Source organism: Mus musculus, chromosome 7 (assembly GCF_000001635.26).
Source record: "Mus musculus strain C57BL/6J chromosome 7, GRCm38.p6 C57BL/6J".
Taxonomy (NCBI): domain Eukaryota; kingdom Metazoa; phylum Chordata; class Mammalia; order Rodentia; family Muridae; genus Mus; species Mus musculus.
The window spans coordinates 144,073,808-144,097,382 of record NC_000073.6 but is presented as its reverse complement, the minus strand read 5'-3'; the positions used below and the strand labels follow the sequence as shown (position 1 = coordinate 144,097,382).

At 48.8% G+C, this 23,575-nt stretch overlaps 1 protein-coding gene across 19 annotated transcripts in view; it reads right to left on the bottom strand.

Moving 5' to 3' along the window:
* Positions 1–23,575, bottom strand: part of Shank2 (SH3 and multiple ankyrin repeat domains 2) — a 447,967-nt gene that overhangs the window by 328,661 nt on the left and 95,731 nt on the right. For all 19 annotated transcript variants that reach the window (XM_006508521.4, XM_006508520.4, XM_030242323.1 and 16 more), the window contains exons 9-10: positions 15,464–15,580; positions 5,594–5,671 (exon numbers count right to left, since the gene is read on the bottom strand). In XM_006508521.4, the coding sequence (XP_006508584.1) occupies positions 5,594–5,671; positions 15,464–15,580 (195 nt within the window). The remainder of the gene's footprint in view (positions 1–5,593; positions 5,672–15,463; positions 15,581–23,575) is intronic.

Genomic DNA, 23,575 nt, shown 5'->3' with positions numbered 1-23,575 from the left:
CCCCAGGATCACAGAGATGGAGGACACAGCTGTGCATCAGATGAAGAGGCTGAGTCGAGGACTATTTATAACCCCCAAAATGTGCATAACAAGCTGTAGGCTCCTGCGGAGGTAAGTCTGAAGGGAGACAGGAATTTCCCTGGCCAGCTGGGAGTGGGGCGTGGAGTCTTACTTGGCTGCAGAGTCCTGCCTCCCTCAGCGCTCAAGCAGTCACCTGACTCGAAGAGTTCTTATCCCTAGAGATAGTGGTACCAGGGAGAGTGATTGAAGCTCGTTGATAAACAGGGGCTTAGCTGTGAGGATATCTGAGCCATGCCCAGGGAACTGGGCAAAAGAAGCTGGTGGCCCACTCTGATGTATCAGGTCCAGGAGAAATGTGGCTAGGGGCTAGGCTTGCTGTTGTCCTTTGGGTTGGGGCTGATGTAGGTAACACTATAGCATAGACAGCACATGGTGACTCTGAGACCCCGGAAACCTGAAGAGGCTGAGGTGTTCCTCTCAGGGTGCAAGAGACACCTGAGGAGTGTGCAGGAGCCCCGGCCTTCTGTAATGCTGGGGAAAGGCTAAGGAACAGCAGGGATGACTGGGACAGAGAGGTGGCATCCCAGACCCCTGGGAAGATCCTAAAGCTCTCTTCTCTTCAGCAATGCAGATGAGATTATGTACCAGTGGGAAGAGGAAACATGAGAGATTATTTTTCAAAACCCTAAATCAAATTTTGACTTTCACACATCCTGGGAGCTGGTTGAAATAAGTCAATCTTCCACACCAGTTATAAGCCATGTCCCACACACCATGCCTGTGCTGACCACGTTTCATACGTGGCTTTTGCCCAAGTGTACAGAAAAAGTGGCTGGTGGTCCTCCTTGGCTATGTCTGGTTAAACATAACTTAGGAAGACATGAGCTTCGCTCATTTGTCACAGCCACGAATAAGTATGTCCAGCTTCGGTTAATCACCATGGGATGTTACCTACATCTGCGATAGCCGGGCAGATGGTCCCCTGTAAGTAGATTGAGCAGGCATCCCTCCAGGGAGTAGTGGTCATATTTTAACATCTGCCTGCTTGCCTACAGTTACTGCTGGGTTCTGACAGGTGTTGGCTGGGCAGTATAAGCTCCTCCAGTGCAAACCCACAGACAAGCTCCTTCTGTCCGGTGTCATTCGTGATAGATCACCTCCTTCCTTGCTGCTCCTAAGTCCATCTGGCTTCCCTGCTGCTGGGTCTTCCCTAGCTCAGGGTTTCCCTATGTAACAATCTAGTCCCTCATTGCGGGCAGTGGCCTGCAGCAGCCCCAGGTGCGGTCCTTGAGAGGATGCGTGCTAATCACATACTGGATAGCTCCTATGTACAAGTAGGAAGGATGCCAGCCTTCCCTGCTGTTCCAAGGGTCTGACCCCTGACTCTCCTCTGAAACTGAGGTTTCCCTGCAAGCCTTTAGGACACCATCTTTATGAGCTCTGGGCCCTTAGAGAATGTGTTTCTAACTGGTGTTCTGAAGACCCTTCCAGCTGCGGGCCTCATGCCCTTCCTCTTGGACACTGTCCTGAGAGGTCTGCATGTTTCTTCTTCCTCTGGAAATCTACATTCAGACCCTAAACCCAGTTAGTCCTCAGTCAGCATTGCACTGATCTTGACCTCCCTCCAGTTGCTGTTGTCTCTTTGCTACAACTCCCCTGGAGAGTCTTGAATGCCACCTCTCATGGACGCCATACTCATTCCCGCCACACTAGGGATCATGACATCAGATCATGGTGACATGATGATCATGTGTCATCTGGTTATGACAATTTGGAAGGTCCCTTCCATGTCCCAAGTTGTCTCTGTTCTCACCAGCATCTTTGCTTCTGCTGTCCAGTCTTCTCGATTTCTGCCCTCCCCAATGGGCTATCCTCAGCTATCTGTCCCTATTTTCAGTGTGAAATATTAATATGCAAACAGGAAACTGTATATGGTGTCAACTATTTCTCAACATGGGACTGCCTCGATGCTCCTGCTGGGGTAGGATACTGCAGGTGGGTTCTAGTTACGCGTACATATTTACATATACATATTTACATATCATATTTACAGATTACATATAGATTCCAGGGCGTGGATGCATTTGGTGTGCTTGGGAGAAGGCCTGGGTGGCTGAAGTGAGAGAGGAGGCAAAGAGAGTAGGGAGGGGGACACCTGTGAGTACAAATGTAGTGTCCCATGTGAGACCCTGATCCAGTTGCTGATCATGATTAAGCAGCACAGGTGCCAACTTCTAGAATGACTCCCAGATGCACCAAGCACTTGAGATACAAGGTAATGGGACTCGGAGCTGGAGTCTCACTTCCTAAAATTCTGATTCCACTGTCTCGTGTCCCATACTCTGACAGCAGGGTGTTCGCTGTGTCTCAGAGCCCAGACAACTCATCTGTGGTCAAAGATGTCATCCATACTGCAGATCACATGGCATGGTGACTGGATCTCACAATGAATGATTGATTTCCATCTAGAACCTTCTTCTGCTCTGCTGGCCATGTACACAGAATCACACCCAAAGCCCTTGCAAGCCTTCTGGACCCACTCATTTCCAATCACAGGAGCTGGTCTCTGCACCCTCCCCAACTGGCCAGTCTTGCTGCTCCAAAAGCCCACCAGGCACATGTTGACCCCAGGGCCTTTGCACAAATCAGCCGCTCCCTTCTTCTCTCCCTCCCTCCCTCTCTCCTGGCCTCTGCTCTGATGTCATGAAACCCTCCATTTCACTCTGCTTTCCCACTGTGCTTTGCTTCTCTTGTGTTTAGCAGACCTGACACAGTACAGCATGTGTCTGCTTATCTGCTGGCTACCTGTCTGCCTGATGTGCTGTTAGTGGGAGAGGGTATAGCCTGGCTGGGTCTCATCTCCCCTAACACCTGCAAGCAGCATCACCCACAAGTGGCTGTCACTTGAAGCGTAGTGTGAATTGGCCTGGCCAAGATGACAGATTCAACCTGGATTTCTTTCCATCATAAATATGTATCGTCTGCCAGTCACATTTTAGGTAGTTCGGGCTCCTGTCCTTCGTCTAGAAATACAACTCCAACCCCCCTGTTTCTATGGGAACGCAGAGCCCGAATCCCAAATAAGACTCACAGAAATTTGGAGAGCAGAGACTTAGAAATGAGTGGCTTCCCCAGCCACATGCCCTTGGCGGGGACGGCAGGCTGTCAGCCAGCAGGGCCGGCGATACTTTCCCTCCGACGACCACAGTCTTGCCTGACTCCAGACCCTGTGCTGTTGTGATTGATGTAAAGCAAGAAATACATATTTCAGGACTTGGGAGATGATGACTCTCATGTGAGGGTCCTAGTTTGATCTACAGATCCCACTTTTAAAAAAGCTGGGGTGGGGTGGCATGTGTCTGCAGGCCCAGCACTAAGGGGTAGATAGGAGCCCAGCTTAATTTACAGGTTCAAGATCAAGTGACAGACCCTGTCTCAAAATACAAGGCAGATAATATGTACTGAATCTGTACATGAACATGTATATACACACACACACCACCACCACCACCACCACATCACACATCTCATATTTGGCCTTTACCTCTATTCACAGAACAGAGCTCTTAACACCTCTTGGGCTTCTTTCATATGATAATGAGACAGACCAACTTAGTTCATGGTCTCCCTCAAGGCTGAGGCTGGTGTAGGGACATAAGCCCAAAACCCCAGATCAGGGCTGGGGTTTTCAGTCTTCCTTCTCAGGGCTGGAGGCTGGACTGATCACAATTACCAGTGATATAGTCATCTATGCTGGGGCTACATCTGAGATGACCAGAAGGGGAACCCGCTCCTAGTGGAGACTGGCTAATCAGAAACCTTGCTGGCTAGCTTTACACATAGTAACTCCCAGAGAACAGCCACACATGGGCATGTGTGTGTCCAGGCTCAGTCCCTGTGGACTTTGCCAAAGCTAGCTTATATCATGTGTGACACACCTGGGGAGACTACAGTGGGGTGTCTCAGAACCCTGCTTATGACACCCCACAAAGAGAAAGGTCCAAGAAAAGACAAGCCAACCCTACTCTTTTTGTTGTTGCTGTTGTTGTTGTTGTTGTTGTTGGGTTTTTTGTTTGTTTGTTTGTGGTTTTTCTTTTTTTTTAAAGATTTATTCATTTATTATATGTAAGTACACTGTAGCTGTCTTCAGACACTCCAGAAGAGGGCATCAGATCTTGTTACAGATGGTTGTGAGCCACCATGTGGTTGCTGGGATTTGAACTCCGGACCTTCGGAAGAGCAGTCGGGTGCTCTTACCCACTGAGCCATCTCGCCAGCCCTTGTTTGTTTTTCAAGACAGGATTTAGCCCTGGCTTTCCTGGAACTCACTCTGTAGACCACGCTGGCCTCAAACTCAGAAATTCACCTGCCTCTGCCTCCCAAGTGCTGGGATTAAAGGCGTGCACCACCATGACCAGCCAACCATACTCTTAAAACAATTATACATGATACCAATAGCAACAAGGCCCCACTGAACCCCTTAAGCAGGAAGGACATTCCAAAACCCCGGAGAAAGGGGGACTAGAATGGCTTAAAGGACTTTATACATTTTCCACCAAACCACAGTTTCTAGAACCATGATATCACCCAGTGCCTTGTGGTGTCATCACTGACTTGTCCCTCAACGGAGCAGTGGCTTTAGAACAGGTTGAATGCAGAGATTACAGAGTTCCTGGTCACCAACAAAGGGCTCTACCTTCTAATCCTATATATCAATATAGCAAGAAAACCCTTTCATCTGTCTTCCTACACTGCTCAACATGGGAACCTGACTTGGAGCCTCACATGAAACCCACCACGGTGGAATACAATCAGGAGACGTGCCTTGTCAAGCTGACCACCAGATGTCACCCTCAACTGAAGAGGTCAAGATGACAGTCATACCCCATGTGCGCCCTTTGTATGAACTGCTCAGGAGAGAGGACTCCATTCAGGCAGAAAGGGGATGAGAGGCTGCTAGGGTTGAGGGAGGGACTGAGAGTAATAGTTAGAGGGGACAGGACCTCCTTTTGGGGTGATGGTAGAGTTCTTAGCCAGAGAGTAGTAATGGCCAAACAACATTCTGAATGCCCTTAAAGTCACTAAATTGGTTTTATCAAATCTTTTTAAATGGTTAGGTTGTTAACTTCTATGTCCTATGCATTTTCCCTAATTTATGAGCAATTATGAGCTGATTTACATGTTCCCAGAAGGTGGCAGGCCAAGGTCCAGCGGGGGTTGTTCTCCTGGACTCTGGGATGGCAGAGAAGGAGGACACAGAGAGCAGCAAAGCCTCCTTCCCATCAAGTTTGCACTCTGAGATACAGTTTAGTCAGCACTTTCCAACAGCTGCAGAATTTGAAGTGGTCTTACCTCACTGCCCTTCTAGAACCTTCTCCAGAGATAAGTCTCTGCATTATTTGTACTTTTTGGTCTAAAAGAAGCAGGCTATGTAGATAGGCAAATGGAACCACCTCAGCTGTACCACAGGGATGCAGTGCAGCCTCCTCCCAGGAGGTATTGTGGCTGCAGTCATTGGCCCTGCGCTGCCTCTAAGCAATAGCCTGCCACGGTGCCGTCAGTGACTCTTTACCTGAAATGGTGTCTGGCTGTTGTAGTTTTTCAATTCCTTGTTTCCACCCCGAAACAGCAGCACTCTGGCACAGCTGTCCTGCAAATGGAAGAAGTCCACTTGTGAGATGGTGGCATGGGCTGTACCTCAAGACACGTGCTGCCAAATTCAGACTCATGGGAAGTCTGGGGCCTGTGCCTGAAAGGTTAAATGGGTGTGGCACTTCCAGAGAGAGCAAAGACAGACAGGGGATGGGGAAGTTGGTAAAGCTTTTGCCATGCAAGCATGAGGACCTGAGTATGGACCCCAGAATCCATGTAAAGATGTCAGGTGCCGGGACTGGAGAGATGCCTCAAAGTTAAGAACAGGTGATGCTCCTGCAGAGGACCCACGATGGTTCCCAGAACCCACATAGCTGCTTAGAAACACCCATAGCTCCAGAAGATCTGACACCCTCTTCTGGCCTCTATGGGTACTGCACTCACATGCATGCACATGCATGTGTGCACACAATTGAAAAATAAGTAATTTTTTTTTTTTTGGGGGGGTTTTCGAGACAAGGTTTCTTTGTGTAGCTCTGGCTGTCCTGGAACTCATTCTGTAGACCAGGCTGGCCTTGAACTCAGAAATCCGCCTTCCTCTGTCTCCCAAGTGTTGGGATTAAAGGCATGCACCACCACTGCCTGGCTCAAAAATAAGCAATCTTAACAACAACAGCAAACAAGTGAGCTGTGTGTGGCACCTGTGTGCAATCTCAGCGCTAAGGCAGCAGATCCTTGGAGCCTGTCCAAATTAGTAAGTTTCAGGATAGAGAGGACCTCTCTCTCTCTCTCTCTCTCTCTCTCTCTCTCACACACACACACACACACACACACACACCAAGAAAGAGAAGATAAATTCTGCTGAGGCTTCATCACCACAATGCTTTTGAAAACACCTTGGCAGAAGCTATAAAATTTTAAACCACACCTGTCCATGGCAAACCAGGCTACTCCTGACAATACAGATGTTCCACACACATCTATTAAACATGTGACAAGTGACTGGAGGCAAGTCACAGAAAGAAAGAAACTGCGGGAATTGTGTAAACATTCTGAGACAGGGTAAGGGTGTTCTAGAACATTCTGCAATTGCAGGACCCACAAGGGTTTGCCTATAACTCCACAACTGCCTATAACTCAAGCTCCTGGGACACAATGTTCCCTAAGTGTTCTGTAGAACTTTGGGCAGTTGCAGGACCCACAAGGCAAATGGACAAAACAAACAAAAAGCAACCAACCAAACAAACAAACAAACAAAAAAAACCCCATAAATCTTCCTTGAAGGCAAAGATCTGGCCAGCAGAGGAACCAGGTTTCATCACATTTCCAAAGTCCAGAGAAGGAATGGGATCTAGGCAAATACATGGGTCCTTGCCCATAGCTCAGGGTTACATGTCTCAGCACTGGCAAAGTGAAGGAGGGCATCTCAGTGTTTCTATAGTGAAAGGGAGCCTTTACCCCTGGCCATTTATTTGCACTTAGCGCCAACAGAGATGTCTCACTGACCTTTAGAAGCTTCCTGGAGGACCGTGTGGACGAGTGGCTATCAACAAAAGGACAAAGGGTAGACCACTGGGAGACGGCTCAGTGGCTAAGAATGCTTCCTGCTCTTGCAGAGGATCCAAGTTCAGTGCCCAGCACCCACTTCAGGACACTAATAACTGCCTATAACTCCAGCTCCAGGCACCCAATGCTTTCTTCTGACCTTCACAGGTACCCACACATGTATGCACACACACATAAACAAAATAAAAAAGCTACAAAAGACTGAGATTATGGTGTTGATATAGAAGGACTGACAGAAGGACTGACTGCAGTCGCATGGTCACTTAATGTGTTCCTAGGAGACAACATAGTTACCATTTGACCCTCACGAACTGAACTTAGCAAACTAGGATGCCTACCACATCCCTAGGTGAGGAGTTGCTTGGTGGTGTTGCTTGGTCCTTGCTGAGCAAAGCTTCACTGTGTGGTGCACGGCTACCTGAGTAAACGGACCCTGTTAGGATTCAGATTGCTGAATTCTAGTTTGGAATAAATATTTGCATGATTAGTTTAAGCCAGTGTTTGTCATTGGACTGCAGCTGGTCAGGCCCCTTGCCAAGCAGATTCCTGCATATCCGCACTCAGGGATGCCCAGCAGGCACGTGTGCAGCAAGGGTAGAGGCTCAGTCTGTGATTACACCCTGCGGAGAAGCAGGTGTTTTCCCTCTGTGCCCCAGATGCATTGACCATCAGGACCCTGGGAGCTGGGAGGAGGTCCTCCTGCAGCCACCCGAACTGAAAAGGGTATGCACATGCTGATGCTCCCTTAACAGGAGCTGGGGGCTGTGAGGTTGTGTCAAGAGAAGGAGGATGAGGGCTGCGTGGATGAGAGGACACAGAAGGGCTGCCCTGGCCTGACCCAGGGGCTCCCCAGGCATCCTGAGCCCAAGCCTCAGCCAGCCTCAACCTGCCCCATTGTGGCCCTGTCATCTACAACCTAAATCTTTAGGGCAATGAATGACACCAATCACAATACAGCTTGAGTGAAGGGAATGTTGGGGTGAGAGAAAAGGAAAGGAAACAGAACAAAGGAAAAGAAAACTGTGTCAGCTCAGGCGAGGAAGCAGGTGGACCCTACCTGGGAACAGCACACAACAGCTAGAAGGAATCAGACAGGAAGCCTGGCTCTAGGTTTCCCCAGGAATTGAACCTGTGTAGGGCTCTTTGCACCATACCCCCTCAGCTCCAAAAGCAACTCAGAGCCCCCTGTTTCCCAATCAAAACTCCAGACTGAGAGCCCCATGGGGAAGCCTGGGCAACCCCTCCCTGGCCCCTGTAACCCCTCAAGAGCACCTACATTGTCACTGAAATTTTCATAAAAGGCCAGGAATAAACCCTCCCCTGGTATTGTCATCCCCACTCATCCAGTGGGACATGGGAAGGGGCTCAGAAAACCCTTCTACTCACCCGAAAGGGGCTGTTTTCAGAACCCATATGAACTACCCCCCAGAGCCCAACCCATTCTTGCAATGATGGCCAGGCTACAAAGGCAGAGTGCATTCTGACACAGCAGCTCAGGCCTGAGTGGGGACCTAACGTTCCAGTTGGGCAGATCAGTGGTCTGGCTAAGGAACAACCCCTATAGAGGAAGGGCTACCCCTAAGAAAGAAATATCCCCCTTCTATGAAGGAGAGAACACCCCAAGGAAGGAGAGACAACTCCTAGAAAGGAGGGGTGACCCCTAGGAAGGAGGGATGACCCCTAGGAAGGAGGGATGACCCCTAGGAAGGAGGGGTGACCCCTAGGAAGGAGGGATGACCCCTAGGAAGGAGGGATGACCCCTAGGAAGGAGGGATGACCCCTAGGAAGGAGGGATGACCTCTAGGAAAAGGAAAGCACTCCTAGTGAGATGGGTTAATCTTGAGCCATGCTAAAGAGATAGGAGGAATAATTATCCCTTTAATGAGATACTGTACTTTTCCTTCCCAGAATTCCCTCTGCCTAGCATAGTCACTATGATCCTCCATGAGACTCTGTTGAGTCTGCTTGCCTTTGAGAGTCAGGCCTCAAAAAGACACGGCTTTCCCGTTTTCTTCTTCTCTTTCTCTTTGTTTTGGACGCTTGCCAGAGCCTAAGTGGTTTGTTTGTTTGTTTGTTTGTTTGTTTGTTTGTTTTGCTTGCTAGGCTCTCTCACTCTTACCCTCTGCTCCCACCATGGAGCAGCCTGTCCTCCATGCATGGCTTTTCCCCTTCTCTCCTCCACTCTCCCTCAGGCAACTGCTGAGATTCACAGCTTGCCTGTTCTGGAGATTGTTTTCAGAACTCTAATAAAAGCTTCCATTTTTTTTTTTTTATTAATGAAACTAAGGACCTCAAGAGTGGAGCCCTGACTTCTCTGATTTCATAGGGCAACCCTAGCAGGATCCCCAAATTCTTGGTTAACAGTTCCAGTCAGTCAGCTACTTCAGAACTAAAGGGCCAGAGGTTTTGTGGCTTAATAATATGCAACACGTGTGTGCATATGTATGTATGCATATGCACCTGTGTGCACACACTTGTGCAGGCATGTGTTTTATACCCGGCTGCTCCATCTCACATGCCTGGCACAGCACCTTGATGGGGTGGCAAGAGATCCATGCCACAAAAAGGAAGGGCAAGCATGTGGGAGAGCTGCTTGAACTGGATAAGAAGAGAAATGAAGGGTTGGTGAGAAACAGGGCAATCTGCAGTGTCAGGAGGGTGAGGAAGTCCCCAAGGCATTAATGCAGAGCTTAGCCATTCCCCTGCACGCCCTTGGATGGCTCGAGTCTCAGCTGGCAGGCTTCCATCCTTTAAAAAAAAAAATCAATGGAGTATGAATACATAAGCAATTTGTATTCATCTTCTAAGGGCCATTTCCCTGCCAGTTTTTCTCTTGGTGCAAATTTTCAAAGACACTTAAAAAAATATGTCTTTTCCCTGAGGGGAGTCATTCTGAGGCCACTCTGCACTCAGCTATGGGCTATGTGCCTCTGACTCCAGGAGCTGTGGGCCCCACCATCCTGTCCACATTGCAAGTGAAGGGACAGACTGAGAAATCTCAGTCATCCATGCCTGTGGAGAGTTGGCTAGCCAATGGCCACGCCAGTCCCTGGGGACACAGAATTGAAGCATGGGGGTCACGGTCCCTGTGAACTTGGGATGGGTGGGAGTCGGGGGACAAGAAGCAGTCAGCTTAAGGTGAGCTGTTTTGTGTGGCCTTCAAAGGAGAACAGGGCCAATCATATGGATATGAGGCAGCTGATCAGTAGTCTGAGCCCTGGTATGACAAGAAGAGAAGCTATGGTCGCAAGTTGGTGGGAAGGTCATCTAAATCCCAGCCTCTAACTCCAGAGAAAAGGATGCTTAGTTAGAGAGCAGGGAGGAGCATAGGGACTGGGTCTCCTAAGAGGCCACCAGGTGGAGACATCAGGTGAGCAGGTGTGACCACTGTGAGGCATCACCAGGATAACTCTACAACCTTTAATAGTGTGTCCCCCAAAAAGGACCTGGGTAATTGAGACCACTTATTTCACATGCTGTAGGTCACCAGGCTTCTGCTTCACCTGTACCCCCCGAGTTCCATCCAGACCCCAAAGGCTGAGGGGAGTGGAATCACTTCTTAACCTGGATCTGCTGAACAGTATGATCCACATACCTGTCAGTGGTATCCACAAGGCTCTCGGAAAGACTGTATGGATGCCATCTACCTTAGTTAGCTTTAACTGTCAACTTGACACAGCCTAGAGTCAGCTGAGAAGGAAGTCACAGTTGAAAGACTACCCAGATCAGATTGGTCTGTGGCAAAACCTGTGGGTGAGTGTCTTCATTGTTAATTAATATAGGAAGGACCAGCCCACCGTGGGCAGCACTATTCCCTAGGCAGGTGGTCCTAGGCTATAAGAAGGGTAGATAAGCATGAGCCTCAGTGAGCTAGCAAGCAGCATTCCTCCATAGTTTCTGTTTCAAGTTCTTGTCCTGACTTCCCTCAATGATGAACTGTGATTGGAAGTATAAGCCAAATAAACCCATCCCTCCCCAAGTTGCTTTTGGTCAAAGTGCTTTATTACAGGAACAGACAGAAGTACATTCTGAGAGACCCAGAGCCATAATGCCTATAGGGATGATGGCCCTCAGATGGCTCCAGGGAAGTGGACACATGCCCCATAAGAAACCAGCAAAGCACAGAGATACACATTGAAAACATTCCCATCACAACACACAAGAGGCATATTACCAAAAGGTAATGTGTGCTTATGTGTGTGTGTGCACACGCATGTGCATGCATGTGTGAGTGCCTGCATGTGTCTGTGTGTGCACATGTGTACATGCATATGTATATTTTTACATGCATGCATATGCATGTGTCTGTATGTGCATGTGTATATGTATATATGTGTGTTTTCATGTGTATGTGTGTGTGTGTATGTGTGTGTGTGTACATGTGTGTTTATCTTCTAGACAAACCAGGCTGCTCTAGTAACCTTTGATATTTAAGCTTCCTCTGATCTCTCATTACCCAGGGTGGTGCTTTCTCCCTCTGGAGCTCTTGGGAAGCCAGCATGAGGCGAGAGAGCCCAAAGATTAGAATCAATTTGCTGCTTACAATCAGAGTCCTAATTAGTTGATTGCATGAGAGGAAAGAGAATCTTCTGATCACAGTGTGTTTTATTAAAAGTGCCCTGATGAAATTGATAAAGCATGAATAGCATTCTACACACCTGGGGCTTCCAGATCTGAGGAGTAGCTCATTAAGGATGATCATTATCAGTTGTATCACCACACCATCACCATCATCATCACCAAGTTTAATATCACCATCATCACCATCATTACTACCACCATTTTCTCTTTAATCATCATTACCACCATCATCACCATCAGAATCACTAACTTTACCATCAGCACCACCATCAGCATTACCATCATCATTAACTTTACTATCACCATTATCAACATCATTCCCATTAACTTCACCATAATAGCTTCTTCATCACTATAATCACCATCACTACCATCACCTCATCAACAGCTACAGCATCACCAGCATCACCACCATAATCTCCATGAACATCATCATCTTCAACTATCTTCAACACCACCATTACAGCTTCGAGTTGCTGAGTCCTCACCCCATGCCAGGTATCACAGATGTTTGATTTCTACTTCAGCCTCTTAGCAACCCTAGATCCAAAGTGCATTCAGGTCACCTAATTGCACATCCCCCAGTTTATGCCCATCAGAGCCCAGTGGGCCAGGCCTCCTCATCACTATCCCATGTCCCTGAGGCCATGTCTCTCCTTGCCCTGAATCTTGCCCTTCTGAATTCTCTCCCTCCCTGGGGTACATCCTCTGCATACCCAGTATGACACCACTTCCTATGCAATGGTCTCTGTTATCAACAACCGAGCCTGTGAAGCCACACATATCTGAAGACAAAGTGCCATGGGCACAGATGCCAGCAAGGCGGTGATAAGGGGAGAAAAGACTGAGGACTCTCTATGTGCAGTGCCAAAGGCTGACTTATCCTTCACTCTTGAGACAGCTCCCATGAGGAAGCTATGCAAGACTGTGACCCTCAGAGCAGTGCTAAGGCAACTTCACTCACACAATTCAGACACAGCTATGGACTGAGACAGACTGAAGACCCCCTACCATCCAGGGGAGGACAGATTCAGGTACACTCACTGATATCCCAACTTGTCATGGTGTCAAGGGGCTGTGTGGTCAGTAACTCCAGAGCCTATAAACCAACACAGTATCCGGTGGAGGTGCCACAAGATTAGTCACCTTGGCTCAATTTGTCCCAGGCTTCAGAGAACAGGCATACTGTCTGAAGCTGGGTGGCAGCAGGTTGCCCTCATGAGAGGGCAGCTTTGTGGAGTGGACAGCTCTCCCCACCCTTGCTCAGACTCACTGGCCTGTTGGATGGAAGTCACCCAGTCCTGGGGAGGCACAAATTTATAAATGAGGTGCGAGGAAAAGATAGTGTAGCCTTCTACTCCAAAGATGGCTAATAGCCTGCGGGCCAGATCACCCCCTTCCTCCAACCCCACCCCTCCTCCCTGTTTACTGAACAAATAACTTTCTTGCAGCATGGCCACTTTCCATGACCTGTCACTTCTGACCGCTATACCATGGCTGCTCAGCTGACATGTGACCAGAGGGTCCAGGCAGTGACCAAAGCATCAAATGTTTACCAATGGGCCCTGTAATGTCAGCTATCTCTATTCTAACTGACATTATATGGGGAGAAGGTTTTCCTGGGAGCTCTGGCCATCTAGGGATCCTCCTAGGGATGAAGACAGCTCTGGGGTATGTGGAGTAAACCCCGGCACGTTCAGTCTCCTATATAGTCAAGAACAGAGGCTGCCTAATAAAACTCTGCAGCCTCCTTTTCAAAGACCATCATCATGCCCACAATTATTTTAAGTGACAGAAACTGTGATTTCCTATATTTTTTGATGATTAAAATATGCTTGAAATATACTGAGTGAAATTAAGCCTTGTTTTCCCATAGCAGGCAATCATTACAAAGCAGATGTTGGTGCAGATGTTTTCCTAGCCCCAGCCAAGCCTCATGATGTGTTTTCTAAGGCAGCTGAATATTCCCACACTTAACAAGGGTTCCCCCATTCCAGCTCCACGGTGGACCCCAGGGGCATCTGCACTGTGAATATACTCTGCGTGCAAGCCAGGAGCCCTGCAAGACACTCCAGCTGAAACACCGATTCCATCAGCCTAACCATGAGCAACGACACTCACAGATTCTATGGTCAGAAGGCTTGACTGGGTGTGGACCATGTGAGTGGGGCCTTAAAGGGTTTGTAGGAGTTCTCAAGAGTGAATGATCCAGGAAAGTTACTGGCTAGAAGTAGAGTGGACTTGGGGCCAGCCATTAGGGCCTGGTAACAAACTTGGATGTAAGCTAAGGCTTGAATTGTCATCTAGGGTCACTGTCAGTGGTGTGATGAGATTATTGCTCTGAAACTGGAAGAGAACTCAGTGTTCACTGAGACCACATCCCAGGCTCAGCAGAGCCTCACCACTGAGATCCCTCTGCCCTTCAAGAGGGAGAGTCTTTCCCCAGTCCCTCTGCTGGGCTGCCTGGGGTCAAGTCCGTGGGTCATTAGCCCCAGACTTGAGGTTTCACCAAGTGAGAAGAGAAACAAGAAAGCAGCGTCTTCAGTGGGGTTGCCCTGTCAACCTGACCTTGAGCACCAAGGACATTGGTGACTTTCCTGCTTGCTGAAGCTGGCCCTGAAGTCCACCCACATCCTTTGAGCAGCACTATGCTCTACCCCACCCCACCCCCACCCCGGGACATCCATCTTTACTTCCCCTCCACATCCAGCTCAACCTACTCATGGTCCAGGATCCAAGTCCCAGCTACTAAGGTGCCTCCCTTCCAGAGAGCAGGGACCATGTTCCTCATAGGGATTCTGGAACAACACTGCCCACCAGGGTCTGCCAGGGAAGCTTGGGGGAGGGGTGTGGGCACCAGTGTGTCATGTACCTTGAAATCTGCTTAGGAGTTTGTCCCCATGGAGGTCAAAAGATAGCTGAGGCTAGACCCTGCATCTGCACACCCAGGCCTCATGGCAACATGAAACCACAACAGCCAAAGGCAGAACAAGCCACATGTCCACCCAGGGGAAAGCAGGTAAGCAAAGGTGCCCGTCCCTCAGTGGTGTGGAAACAAACTTCAGAAGGCAGAGTGTCTGGCACTCGTTAGTACAGGTTAGACCATGAGAACATGATGCTGAGTGGAAGAAGCTTAGCATAGGTGGCTATCTCCTGCAAAATCCTAGTCTTCAGAGGTCCTTAGAGCAAAGAGCAGGATGGGGAACTAGGGGTTGTGGGGGTGGGGGGTCGGGAGCCAGTGTTTCCTGGGGAGACAGAGAGTCAGTCTGGGAAGATGAAAAATTCTGGAGGTGGGGAGTGGGGATGTCCATACAGTGTTGTGAATGTGCTGACTGTCAAAGCACTGTGTGCCCACGTGTTTATGAGAGTCATGTTTGTTATTCACATTTAACCACAAGTGAAAAGGAGAGCGGAAGGGTTACCCAAGTGCCAGGCTCTGGGACCAAGCAAAATTGGCACTCAGCCAGGGGAACAGGAGGTTCCAGCTTCTCCTGTGTCTTTTAGACAATGAGCAGCCTGGGTCACTGGCACTGTGCAGGGCTGACTGTAGATCTGGAATGTGACCTGGGGCTGCTCACAGCTTCACCAGCCTCTGGTTCTCAGTAAGGCAGCAGGTGAGGGTCACAGAGATACCCTGGCCAGTCTCTCCACCCAGTGTCCAATGCGCCCCAGGGTTAGGGTGAGGGATGTGCATGCCACTGACCTGATTGTAGAGGGCGCAGATATGCAGGGCTGTGTTCCCTGAGGCGTTCTGTGCGCTCATGTCTGCGCCATAGAAAAGCAGATGTTCCAGATGCTGGACATGGCCGTACCTGCAGGCCTGAGATAAGAGACTGAGTGAGACCTTGGTGCTCCTGCTGGTCAGTCCTGAGACAGAGACCCCAATGCCCCCTGCTGGCCAGTTCTGAGACTGAGACCCCAGTGCTCTCTGCTGGCTAGATTCTAGACACAGAGGATGTATGAGACCTCAGCACCCCCTGCTGGCTAGGTCTGAGACAGACTCCAGCACCCCCTGCTGACTAGGTCTGAGACAGAGACTCCAGCACCCTCTGCTGGCTAGGTCTGAGACAGAGACTCCAGCACCCTCTGCTGGCTAGGTCTGAGACAGAGACTCCAGCACCCCCTGCTGACTAGGTCTAAGACACAGAGACTTCATGAGACCCCAGCACCCCCTGCTGGCTAGATCTGAGACACAGAGCCTGCATGAGACACCAGCACCCCCTGTTGCCTGGCCCTAAGACACAGAGACTGAATAAAACCCCAGCACCCTCTACTGGCTGGGCCTAAGACACAGATGTTGAGTGAGACTTGGTACCTAAGGTTGCCCAGGCAACAGGCCTATGCCCAGCATCCTACCACTCATTTAAAAGCATGACAGAGCTCTTAGAAGACTTCACCCCACCTAGCTTTGTAGACTTAGGCCCACAGACATCACACACCAAGGACTGGCTAAGAGTGGAAACAGGGAACCCCTGACTAGTTGGAAACCTGTACTCTGATCTTGGACGAGGGGTCTGGAAGGGGCCCCAGGGTTCTTTCCACACAGAACCAAAAAGACACATTGTTCAAAAGACAAATAGATCTTTCCCTGATATGGGTGCTGAACTCTGTGACATACCAATCAGGATACTCAGCTCTGTATTACTGGTCCATGCTCCCAGGTGGGATGCTGTTATGTATGGGCATGGAGATGCTCTGAGCCCTATACCTGTGTGTACAAAGAGGCCTACACTTGTCCTTCCACATGCAAACCCAGCTTCCCACTGCATTAAATGAAATCCAACCTTCCACAGGAGGTGGGACCCAGGGTAGGACAGCCCCACTATGTGATCTGCTCCTTTCAGGTCCTTCTAGGGGTTGACACAGTGCCTATGTCCCAGGTAGTTTGAAAGCCAACACACTTGGACTGGGTCCCAGACCATCCATTAGCTTGGCCTTCACTTTCAAGCTTATGGATGTCCTTGTCATTAAGTGGAAGCAGTGTTCCTCTCTTGAGTTAAGAGGACAAGTACATCAAAGATGACATGACACTGGGCCCTAAAAATAGGCACAGCACCCCATCCCAGTTCAAAGGGGGCAGGAAGGTCCATGCACAGGTGACTGGGCACCTCCGCCAGGCAGTGACCTCACAGGAGGAGGCAGGTCTGCCACACCAAGGACAAAGAAAGAAAACTCTCCTAGATGATGACATTGGTCCTGGGTCAACGACTATGCCTCTGATCAGTGTGCAGAGGACACTTTACCTCAGCAGGGTCAGTGAGAGTAAGAGTCACTTTGCAAAGAGGGAGAAGTAGACTATCGCTGTTAAAAGCATCCAAGAAACATCCATTTATCGTGCCATGCCCCCGGTGATGCTCTCTCATTGTTGACTAGATGGCTCTGCCAGGAGATCCCGCTCTCCTACCTGCCTGCCTGCTGGCCCCACTTCACTTAAGCACCTGCTTCATTCCTGAGATTGCCTGCCCAGTTCCTGTTGGTTCAGATGGCCCAGGTACACCTGATCCTGCAGAAGGACAGGTCACAGCTATGCAGCTGGCAGCTCCATCATTGCAGGCAAGGCTCAGGGAGGGACCTTGGAGCCCAGCAGACTCAGGGAGCAAAGGCCAGCATGGCTCAGGACTTCTGGAAAAGTAACATTCTTTACAGCTGCTGGGGCTAGCACACCACAGAAAGGGGAGGGGAGGGGAGAGGAGGGGAGGGGAGGGGAGGGGAGGGGAGGGGAGGGGAGGGGAGGGGAGGGGAGAGGAGGGGAGGGGAGGGGAGGGCCACAAGAACCACAGGGAGAAGCAAGGAACCAGGGAAGCCCATGGAGGACCCTGCTGGGACTCCTCTGAGCTACTCTACCCCTGGGGCTTTTCAGAGACATTAAAATAAGGCCTAATCCCTCCGCTTGCTTCAACCAGTTTGAGATGGGAATTCTGCTCCTTAAACTGAAGATACAATTTGGCTAATCGGCTCTTCTTGAAGGCTTTGTGGAGACAGCATTTTGTAGCAGCTTAATTTAATTGCTCTCTAGTCAGTTAAGAGGACTGGTTACTACAGGCTCACTGAGCAATTAATCCAGACTCATTACCCCCTCCCCCACATAATTTGAATTCATGAAGGTTGAAGTTGCATTCCCAGGAGTCTGCCACCACTTTCTCAGAGAGGGTCAAAATGTGATGGACACTGAGAGAGGAAACAGGGGCATTGACTGTAGGAAGTTAGGGGCAAGGGTGAAGAGGGAGGGGGAGGAGGATGGGGATGGGGGAGGAGGAAGAGGAAGAAGGAGGAGAAGGAGAAGAGGAGAAGAGCAGAAGGAGGAGGAGAAGGAAGAAGGAAGTAGGAGGAGGAGGAGGAGAAGAAGAGGAGGTGGAGGAGGAGGAGGAGGAAGAGGAAGAAACAAAAATTGATAGCTATAGCCTCAGAATCTGCCAGGCACATAGATTAGGCCTTTAGCCTCTTCCCTTCTTAATCCCTGCTGGTGGAGATGCAGGAGTGTGGGTAGGGAGAGCCCAGGGATCAGACACTGGATGGCTGAGCAGACCATCTGCAGCCAGAGCTTAACAAACAGGTGCTCAGGTGAAGAACTCAGGGTGGTTTCTCTAAGCTGAAGAGACTAAATTCAATTTAAAGAAAAATTAGCTAAGATTCAATTTAAAGAAAAGCCAAGGCCTTGTGATGCTGGCTTGGTATGGGGATTAATTAATTAATTTTATGTGCATGAGTGTTTTTATGTAGGTCTATGCACTACATGCATGCAATACCTGATGAGGCCAGCAGAGGGCATTTGAACTCCTGGGACAATGAAGAACCAGCCGGATGCCATTTTAAATTTAAAAGCCATCTTACAGTAAAGACAAATTAGGTTTGTTCCTGTTTATGATTAAAGCTCTGCTTCTCAAGGATTAGGCTATGCAGTGCCTATAACTTTAACTACAAATGGTTCTCTACTGCCTGTTCCAAGAAACAGCTAGGGTGTCTTTGTTTCAAAAAGCCAATAACCATCTTGCAACATTATCTTTGTTTTCAAATGGTTGCTATGATTACCTGTTGTTGAGACCACATTGCAATTATGTCTTCCTGTCAGGAGGTGTTAGGTGTCATGCTTATGTTCTGCTCCTATAACCCTTCCAATTTTTCCCACTAAATCCCCCATTTGGAAACCCTCTAGTCCTGAGCTATAAAAGCCTTGGCTTCCTCACATCCAATGCTTACACCCCCGCCTTAGGAGGAGGCAGCCCATGTACACAAATGAAAAAAAAAACTTGCTTTAATTAATTTGGCCACAATAATTTGGGCCAGTGCTTTCCTTCTGTCTTTGAGATTAATAACTGGCGTTATAGACATTTGTGAGCCACCATGTGGTTGCTGGCAATTGAACCCAGATCCTCTGGAAGAGCAGCCAGGGCTCTTAGCTACTGAACCATCTCTCCAACCCCTGGTATGGAGTCTTACCATGAACACAATTCTCTTTTGATTGACAACTGGAGCTAGATTCTCACTATGTAACACCCGATGACCTGGAACTCATTATGTAGACTAGGCTGGTGTCAACCTGGGGTGACTGTCTTGCCTCTGGTTTCCAAGTGCTAGAGAGTGAACTGTCATGCCTGGATGGATGAATGTACAGTTTTGACATATATACAGAGAAACAAAGATGGAAGCAGAGACAGCTGTCCCTCTGAGCTATGAGACCATCAGTGATCAATCAGAAATATTCAGGATAAACACCATATTTGTAGTGATGGTACACAGACATCTTTTTCTTGTCATTGTTTCCCAAACAAAAGAACAGAACAAGTATTTGTACAGCATGTCCACTGTGCAGGGTCATAGATGACAGGGGTGGTTCAGAGTATGAGAGGGGTGCAAATGTGTGTTTGTGTTATTTTATGTTGGGACAATGTAGTGATTTGAATGAGAGTGCTCCCCATAGGCCTGTATGTTTACATGCTTGGCCCCTAGTTGGTGGGAGCATTTGGGAAGGATTTGGAGGTGTGGCCTTGTTGGTGGAGGTGTACCACTGAGGGCAAGCTTTGAGTTTGCAAAAGACTCATGACATCACCAGTGCCTGTCTCTGTCTGTGTCTCTCTGTCTCTCTTTGTCTGTCTCTTTGTCTCTTTCTGTGTCTCTGTCTCCCTCTGTCTCTCTCTTTCCTCCCCCTACCTCTCTCTGACACCTGATTTTAGATCTAGATGTGACCTCTCAGCTGAGCCTGCTGCTGTGCCTTTGCTCTGCCATCCTGGACTCTAACCCTCTGAAACTACAAGTCTAATTAAACACTTTCTTTCATAAGTTGCCATGGTCACGGTGTTTTGTCAGAGCAATAGGAAATTAAATAGGACAGACAAGGCTTTACTCTGTAGCTCTGTGGCCTAGGCTGACTTAGAACTCAAAGTCAACCCCTGGCCTCAGCTTCTTAAATGTTGAGATCACAGGTGTGAGTCTCCATATCTGGCTGTACCTTCTCAATTTTTGGTAAGACACTTAAACATCATCATAGATTAGATTGTGACATCCTTGGGGTCCTGGAGATATGGGAGGGAGGGACGGAGGGAGGGAGGGACGGAGGGAGGGAGGAAGGGAGGGAGGGAGGGAGGAGAGGGGGAGGAGGAGGAGGAGGAGGAGAAGGAGGAGGAGGAGGAGGAGGAGGAGGAAGAAGAAGAAGAAGAAGAAGAAGAAGAAGAAGAAGAAGAAGAAGAAGAAGAAAGAGAGAGAGAACACATATGCATGTGTCTCTAACTCTAGCTAAGGAAAACATGTTATCAGCAGCCATGCACCATGCTACACTAGACAGAGGTAAGGTCTTGAAGAAATGGTCATTCCATGGCTGAGGCAATTTCCTGAGTTGAGACATTCCATATTAAAGGTGAAAGTCCTTAAAACCGAGGAGGTTCTAAAGGGAGGTTCATTCAGAGTCAGGAAGTAGACAATTCATAATTCTCAGGATGTCCCTGAAACTGAACAGATGCACAGGCCCCTGCCTCTCTAAAGTCATATAAGCTAAGATGCTCTTAAACCAGATGAGCTGCCTAGAAGTAACTGTCTGACCTTTCGAGCTGCTTGCAAGCTGTGCTGGGAGCTCTAGGGTTCTAGCTGTCATGAGGCATCAGTGTGTTTGGGTGGACTTACAGTCATCCCTGCTCCTATAACTATCCCACCCCACACCCCTATAAGGAATGCTAACAAACTTACTGGCTCACTAAGTTGGACTTCAGTGTTATCCTTACTTTATTCTGTCATTGGTTCCTATCAGTCAGGGATGATTATATTTTTGTGACATGTTTCCCCAGGAAAAGCATCACACAACAGCCTGAGTTAACCATGTGTCAGAAAAAAAAAATGACAGGAACATGCCTGGTATGGTTCATATTGACTTATGGGTATTTACAATCACCATGGAATCACCCCTCTGGGCATGCCTGTGAGGGAGTATCTACATTAGGTTCATTGAGGTATAAATGAGGATGGCACCATCCCATGGGATAGGGTCCCGAATTGAACAAAACGAAGCAATAGGCTGAGCACCAGTGCTTGTGTCTCTCTCTGTCACAGTGACTGCAGTGTGACCAGCTCCCTCACACACCTGCCACCATGCCTTCCTTCCCCACCGTGACACCATGAGCGCCCTCAAAGCGTGAGACAAATAAAACATTCTTTCCTTAAACCGATTCTGTCCAGCATTTTGTCAAGCAATAAGAAAAACAACTAAAACAATGTTCAGATCCATTCCAAAGGGGCACCCACAGATCCAGACAGATGCTAACACCAGGTGTTATCCAATAATATCTGCCAGAAAGGAGAAACCTATGAGTCTTCCTTGCTATAAATAAAAGATAAACAAAAGTAGCTTTTCTGTCTGATGGATACCCAGCTAGAGGCAAAAATGGAGGAGAATCTCTACTGGGCAAAGGCAAAAATCAATACAGACAAGAAATCGCAATGCCACAGCTGCAGGTGAAATCGTGCATGCACTGGCAGCCTTGGGGATCACTAGCTCACTGCAACAGGGAAGAAGTAGTATTCACAGGGACGCCCTAGTCAAGTCAAGTGGTCACCACAGGCCACCTGACAGGACACAAGGCCAAGAGCACAGTGGGAGCAGCTTGGAGACAAATACAGACCTGTGTGTCCTCAAGACACGGCTGAGGAGCGCAGGCAGAAAGACAATCTAGAAAACAACTGTCCCCGAGTCCGAAGGAAACCCTGGGAAGCCAGAAGGACCAGAGGGCACAGCAGGCTTGCCCACAAAAGGGGTCCAGGGTAGACTCGGGATGTACCCTCTGACATTGCTGGGGCAGTTGGTAAAAATGAGCGGGCTCTGGAGTGAAGCCCACCAGGAGGCATCTGCTGTATGATGCCCTACCTTGCAAACTCCCTGAAGACAGTTCTAAAGCAAGGAACCTGAATGTTACCAAAGGGAAAAGCCAGTCCCTGTCCCCTGCACAGCCCACCGGACACAGCTTCCAAGCAGGACACAGGTAGGGAGCAAACCAAATTCAGGACACGACACTGACTCAGACCCTGTCTTCCCACTTCCCTGCCTTCAAAAAAAATTTTTTTTCCTTGGGGGTCACCCAAATCTATTGTCTCAGACAGCCTTGGGGAGGACTGGACGTGAGTATTTAGAATAAGGTGCCCTCAGAGTGCTGGGTTCACCCCAGCTGTACCCAGCAGCCTATCTGCCACTTGCCAAACCACAAATGTGGTATGAATGAGGAAACAAGGAACCTTCCTCTGAGCACTGCACTGCCACCTGCTGGGCGCTTGTGGTAAATCTCCAAAGTCATACTGCAGAAGGAAGGGGCTGAAAAGCTCCTGGACACCAGCAGAGTTCTAACCAGGGTGTTACAATGTCACTCTTTGGACTCTTTGGTCTAAAAGGAAGGCGGTGAGTGAGAATGAGATCACTGGAGTGAGCAAAAGTAGACTAGCCAATGGGGCTAGATGCCTCAGCAATTAAGAGCATTTGTTGTTCTTCCAGAGGACCTAGGTTTGATTCCCAGCATCCACATGGTGGCTCACAACCATCTATAACTCCAGTTCCAGGAGACCTAACACTACCACCATCTCTGGCCTCCATAGGCACTACATGCACATGACACATATACATACATGCAGGCAAAATATCCATACATGTAAAATACAATAAATAAATCTATTTTTTAAAAAAAGACCAGATGATAATGGTGTATACCTTTAGTCCCAGCACTTGGGAGGCAGAGGCAGGAGGATCTCTGTGAGTTCTAGGTCATTCTGGTCTACGGAGCGAGTTCTGAGACTGTCAGAGCTACGCAGAGAAACCCTCTTCTAAAAAAAATAAAAACAAATAAAGTTTACCAAGACACAGACACACAGAAGTCAGACATGTGAGGTCACAGGCAGGGTGATGACTGTGGAGAGGGTCATGTGTATGCTGAGAACACAAACTAAGCTCTAGAACACAGGCATGGTAGAAAGCATATCGCAGGTGCTCTTACATTCAGCCTTTTCAAGAGCTCTGAAATACCTGAGGAGACACTGTCCTTGCCCTGGCCACCTAGGAAGTATGAGGGGATTTCCATCTCAGTATGCCCATACTGGACAAAAATCATTCCATGGGTGGTATGAGGAGGTCACCCCACACTGATGATGTGGGCTCATAGAGCATGGGAGTAAGTCGAGTCCATGAGAGCCATCATGACCTAGCCGCTTAGCCAGGTGGCTCTCCTCTCCCTGAGAAGCTTGTCTGTGTTGGACCCAATACACTGCAGGCTGCACTATAGCTGTATGTGTGTCTGGGGCAGGGGGGAGGAACAGAACTGAAAACTCCCAGGTCCCACAGTGGTGGGAA